The following is a 6,518-nucleotide window of genomic DNA, read 5'->3' on the forward strand; positions in this document are numbered from 1 at the left end:
CAGGCTCCAATCTAATTTGGCAGAGTTTCTACAGCTGGATGCCCTTCCTAACGCCGACCACTCAGAGAGTGTAGTGGGTGCTTTTACGTGTCACCCGCACGAAAACGGCTACGCTCGAAATGGTGTCTTTTATGTGCCACCCGCACAAGCCAGTCCAGGGGCACTGGCAACGATCTCGCTCGAAAATCCTACGGGATCCAGTCAGGCGGTACTGGCAACGGCCACGCTCAAAATGGTGCATCTCATGATGATGATGATGATGATATATATATGGGAGAATGTACGAAAAAACAACAACAGACGAGGACAGGTGGTGTAAACAACAAAAGGATGTATTAGTATGACACTCGGGAATACGGAAAGTCTTTAACGTTTCGAGCTACGTTTCGAGCTATATATTTATATATATATATACACGATTGATTTCTTTCAGTTTCTGTCTACAAAATCCACTCACAAGGCTTTGGTTGGTCTGAGGCAATAGCAGAAGGCACATGCCAAGTCACCACACAGTGGGACTGAACCCACTACCATGTATTTTGGAACAAAGTTTCTTACCACACTGCCATAATTGCACCTATGTATGTATGTGTGTGTGTGTATGTATGGGTGTATATATATATATATATATATATATATATATATATATGCATGTATATATGTATCTGCAAGAAGTTTATAATTTTTTTGGCCCATCACACTACACGGACCCCAAGTAAGGCATGTGTCAAATTTGAATGAAATTGGTTGTGTAGTTCTCAAGTTTTAGGGATTCACACAGCCAGACATTCTCATCTTTATATATATATATATATACCTGTACCTATATATATATATTACATGGCACCTGTGCCCAGCATCACCTACCTGGCACTTGTGCCGGTGGCACATGTAAATTCATTTGAGTGAGATCATTGCCAGTGCCGCTGGACTGGCTCCTGTGCAGGTGGCACGTAAAATACACCATTTTGAGCGTGGCCGTTGCCAGTACCGCCTGACTGGCCTTCGTGCCGGTGGCATGTAAAAGCACCCACTACACTCTCTGTGGCTGGTGCAAAGTCCTAACCAAAGCGAGGGTAACATGATGGTTGGTGGAACGATGCAGTAGAGAGGGCCATTATTGCTAAGAAACATGCCTGGAAAAATGGGTGTAGCAGGGTACTGTATCAGATTGCCAAAAGGGATGCTTAGAGACAAGTATATCTAACCAAAGGAGAAGCAGAAAAGAATAAGTTTGCCTATGTTCAGCAACGCGAGGACCAAAGAACTGAAGTGCTTTGGAGTGCAAGACAGTGTGTGAGAGAAAATTGTGATGTCATAGGAGAGAAATGTGTCTGCATGGATGATGGTGCACTTGCATTTAATGATTCTGCAAAGAAACAGACTTGGAAATGCCATTACGAAAGACTACTGAACATGGAGAATGAGTGGGAAGAGGAGAGTCTGCTAAAAGTTGACCCAACTGAGAGACCAGCTGCCCAAATTGACAGTTCCCTGGTAGATAAAGCAATTAAGGATATGAAGACAGGAAAAGCCCTTAAAGATGCTTAAAATATCTGGTGGTGTGGGTTATGGTCTAGTCACCCAGCAGCATCATAGTCAACTGCTACAAAGGTAAAGGTGATGCCTTTGATAAAAATAATTACAGAGGTAACAAATTGTTGGATCAGGAGATGAAAGTTACAGAGAGAGAGTCATAGCCCAACTAATTAGAAAGTGAGTTAGCCTAGATGAGATGCAATTTGGTTTTGTGCCAGGGAGAAACACCACTGATGCTATATTTCTGGTGAAGCAGCAGCAGGAGAAATACATAGCCAAAGATAAACCCTGTACTTGGTCAGTGTTGATTTGGAAAAGGCCTTTGACAGGGTCCCCTGATCTCTTATCTGGTGGTCAATGCAGAAACTAGGGACATATGAGTGGTTGGTGAGAGCTGTACAAGCTATGTACAGGGATGTTACCAGTAAGGTGAGGGTTGGCAATGAGTACAGTGAAGAATTCAGGGTACAAGTAGGGGCTCACTAAGGATCGATGCACAGCCCCCTCTTGTTCATCATAGGTTGCCCCTGGGAGTTCCTCTATGCTGATGACCTTGCTCTTATAGCTGCATCACTATCTGAACTAGAGAATAAATTCCAGATATGGAAGCACGGTCTAGAATCAAAGGGCCTTAGAGGTAACCTAGCAAAAACCAAAATCTTAATAAGTAGGAAAGAAGACAAATACAATCCCTTCAGTTAGATGGCCCTGCTCAATCTGTAGAAAAGGAATAGATAGAAACTCCATAAGATGCACCCAGTGTATGCTTTGGACACATAACAGATGCAGCAATATTAGGGGAAGGTTAACAGGGGAAACTAGCTTTTGAATGCAGAAGATGCACAGGTACAATAAACGCTAAAAATGGGCAGAAAGTAGACTCCATCAACTGCCAGGGGAGCAAGCTAGAGGTAGTAGATAGCTTCCGTTATCTAGGTGACCAAGTTAGTAGTGGAGATGGATGCTCTGAGAACATAGTTGGGAGAATAAGATTAGGAAGGGCAAAGTTCAGAGAATTCCTACCCTTACTGGCAACAAAGGGCCTCTTTCTCAGAGTGAAAGGCAGATTGTATGATGCCTGTGTATGAACAGCTGTGCTACATGGTAGTGAAACATGGGCTATGACAGCCAAGGACATGCGTAGGCTTGAGAGAAATGAAGCCAGTATGCTTTGCTGGATGTGCAATGTCAGTGTACATGTTTGGCAGAGTGTAAGCATCTTGAGAGATAAGTTGGGCATAAGAGGAATCAGATGTGGTGTGCAAGAGAGACGACTGTGCTGGTATGGTCATGTGATGCGTTTGGATGAAGACAGCTGTGTAAAGAAGTACCAATCTCTGTGTAGGGAACCTGTGGTAAAGGTAGACCTAGGAAGACATGAAACGAGGTGGTGAAGCATGATCTTCGAACTATAAGCCTCACAGAATCAATGACTAGTGACCGAGAGACATTTGGCAATGTGCTTGACAGGACCAATTAAGCCAAGGGCACCTGTGCTTGTAGCATGTAAAGAACACTTTCTGAGCGTTGGGCTTCATGGAGGGTGAGTTCCTTTCAAGCGTTGGGCCTCACGGAGGCAAAATGGCTGAAGTCTTTCCCAAGACCTTTGGCATTATGTTATGGTTGAGAAGAAGACCAAATCAAGCTGAGCAAAATCAATAGTTGTGGCAGATATTGGTGTCACATAAGTTGGTACCCATGCTGATGGCATGTTAAGGCACTCATTATACTCTCAGAGTGGTTAATAAATTAAATTAGTGATTAGAAAAAAAATGATGTGAGTTTAATTAAGTATGTTTGTTCAATTGTAAATGGAATCATGAAAGTGTAAAAATGTTGAATACCTAATATATATTTGAAAAAATATATATATATCAGTATATGTGTGTATATATATATATAAATACATATAAGAAAATTAATATTTATAAAAATTATAACATTAATGTGTGTGTGAATATATATATATATATATATATATATATATATATATATATATATATATATATATATATATATATATATATATATATATATATACACACACACATATATGAATGTGTATATATATATATACATATATGCATATATGTGTGAAGCTATATGTGCATATAAATATGTATATATATATATATATATATATATGAATATATCTGTGTATATTTATATATCTGTGTATATATACATGTGTATATATATATATATATATATATATATATAAATATATGTGTGTGTGTGTATTGTATGTATATATATATATATACATGTATATGAATCTCTCTATATATACATATACACACACACACACACATTTGTATATGAATATATATATTTTTTTGTATATGCTTTTGTGTGTGTTTGTGTGTATATATATGTCCGTGTGCGTACATATGTACTTGTGTATGTATATATATATATATACACACACACACACAAGTTTGTTTCATATATATTACACGTTTGTATATATATATATATATATATATATATATTTACACACACAGAAATAGGCATATTTATAAATGTTATATATATACGTATGTATTACATATCTGGGTATACACTTACATACACAATCATATATATATATATATATATATATATATATATATATACACACACACACACACACACATTTGTTTTAAATACAACATGCATAGGTATATCATCAGACAGCGATTTGTCAACACACACACACATATATATATATATATATATACACATAGTCATATACACATAGATAACCAAGTATTTCTTACTTACCGGATACTGTCGTCTCTTTAAATAATTGCTCATCGACATTTGAATTTGTTCATTTTTAATCCTTTTCATCTTCAAATACTGAAGAAAGTCGAAACTGTTCCACTCAACAGACATTATTGAGCGTCAAGGAAGAAGCAGCCTCCAAGTAGACATGGCACGGTGCACTCGAGAGTTCGACACCAAGGGAGGTAATAACAAAACATAAACACTCTCCTGAACTCTCTCACCAATAAAAGCATGCTTCTCTGTGTTAGCGAACATAAACACACGACGCCTTGGTATATTCCGCTTTTACTGTCCTAAATTTAATTCGGGTAGAAAAGCGATGCTTCTAAGTTATTTTACAGAGAATAAAATTTGAAATATAAACGAAAGATAGCCATATTATTATACATTCGAAATGAGAACATCTATCTATTTGTTCGTCTATCTATCTATCTATCTATTAGTTTTTCTATCTATCTATCTATCTCCATCCATCCATCTATCTATCCAATTGTTATTACAGAAACATTACATTGTGAGTTCAAATTCCGCGCGGATGCATTTCAGTGTTTCGTCCCTTTGGGGATAATAATAATAATATTAATAGTAATAAAAGTACCAGACAAGTACTGGAATTCATTGTATCGGCTAATTCCTTCCTTCAAAACTTCAGGACTTGCGCCTAAATCAGAAATGACATAACATTATTACTGTTTTCTCGAAAATAAGCTCTTTTATAATATCCATCCAACTATCCATTTTCGCCGCCCTCTTTTCACGGAAGGGTCGTGGCGATAGAATCTTCTGGTACTTCCTTCATGAAATCCTACGGAGAAAAGAGATCTTTTATAATATAAAGAATATAATCATTGTAATAAATCGACAAATACTTGATTGCTACTTTATTTTATTTTAGACTCAACACTCTTCCGGCAGCTCCTGCAACCAAGCTGGTGCCAAACGTAATGCTCTGCACTCCTTTGGACTACGTCAGCAAGGTCGAGAGAGGAATCCTGACGATTGGGCTACCCAGGATTTTCTTACATCTAGCCCAGGCCTGCGCAAAACTGGATTTTATGCACAACTCCATTGTCTCCCGAGACGAAAGGATGCTAACAACTTTTGTTCTTGGATGGGATATTGTGTTTCCTTTACCTTCAAGTATCAAATTTAGCCTGAACACCCAGTAATTCGCCTCCATATATAGGATGCTACTAACAGAAATTCCCAAACTGTTATATCCTGGTGTTGGATAAATGATTTAACAAAGTATGGGGTAAGAAAATACTCACATGACACAATGCTGTTACACAAGGTTAAGCACACTTTACCAACGGCTCACAGTGAACTGCTTCCCCAATTGCTCACAGTTCTTTATTTTATAGCAATGTGTCAGTCCACTTTTAGTCACCTGGTGGGTGGTCAGAATTTTTCTACATCACAAACTATCTGTTATTTATCTCCTTAACTTGATATACTTTGTCATTTACTCTCGTGCAAAAATATCTGTGATACTCATAATTACTATTGGTATAAATATGAATTATTTAGACATAGAAGCTGGTGGTTTCAAAGAAGCTGTTCGTAGTTATCCACTTTCTCATTGATTTTCAAAGAGATACTCACATCAGCAGGGTAGCTAACCTCTGCGACCAAATTTCAGGCCTGGTCCCTATGGTAGAAAGAATTATTAATGGTCTGGAAGTGAACTAACAGAATCATTAGCCTGTCTGACAAAATGCTTAGCAGTATTTCTTTTGGCTCTTTACAGTCAGAGTTCAAATCTTGCTGAAGTCAACATTGTCTTTCGTTTATTTCAGGGCTGGTCAGACAAGGCACCAGTCAAGCAGAAAGGTTAAGCACAAGGGTCAATGTAATCAATTTGATCCCTTCCCCTAAAATTACTGACCTTGTTCCAAAAATCAGAAATAACTCTTAATGATTTAAGTGTGCTGGCAGTGGGGTCTGTCTCATTGCGACCGATATTGGCAGATAAAATACAATTATTGCTTAACTTTGGTGAACTAGATCGAGAAGATCTATGGTCAATGATATTCCAGCTGTACCCGTCCAGTTTTCCAGGAAATTATTTTGGACTGTACAATCTACCGTATCCTTATTTAAGACGGTCGTTGTGATTTGAGTGGGGTTTAGCTGCTATTTTTAGAGGCTGGAATGACCGCCTGTACAAACCTGCCACCTGTGGAAAGTGGTGGTTGGAGAAAAGAGAA

At 38.0% G+C, this 6,518-nt stretch overlaps 1 protein-coding gene across 1 annotated transcript in view; it reads right to left on the reverse strand.

The window, feature by feature from the left end:
* LOC106884287 (TAF5-like RNA polymerase II p300/CBP-associated factor-associated factor 65 kDa subunit 5L) overlaps positions 1–4,975 on the reverse strand; it is a 20,737-nt gene extending 15,762 nt beyond the window's left edge. The window contains exon 1 of the mRNA XM_014935589.2: positions 4,303–4,975. Within this exon, the coding sequence (XP_014791075.1) occupies positions 4,303–4,416 (114 nt within the window). The 5' untranslated portion in view covers positions 4,417–4,975. The remainder of the gene's footprint in view (positions 1–4,302) is intronic.
* Positions 4,976–6,518: the final 1,543 nt, after the last annotated feature.

Source organism: Octopus bimaculoides, chromosome 24 (genome assembly GCF_001194135.2).
Source record: "Octopus bimaculoides isolate UCB-OBI-ISO-001 chromosome 24, ASM119413v2, whole genome shotgun sequence".
Lineage (NCBI taxonomy): Eukaryota > Metazoa > Mollusca > Cephalopoda > Octopoda > Octopodidae > Octopus > Octopus bimaculoides.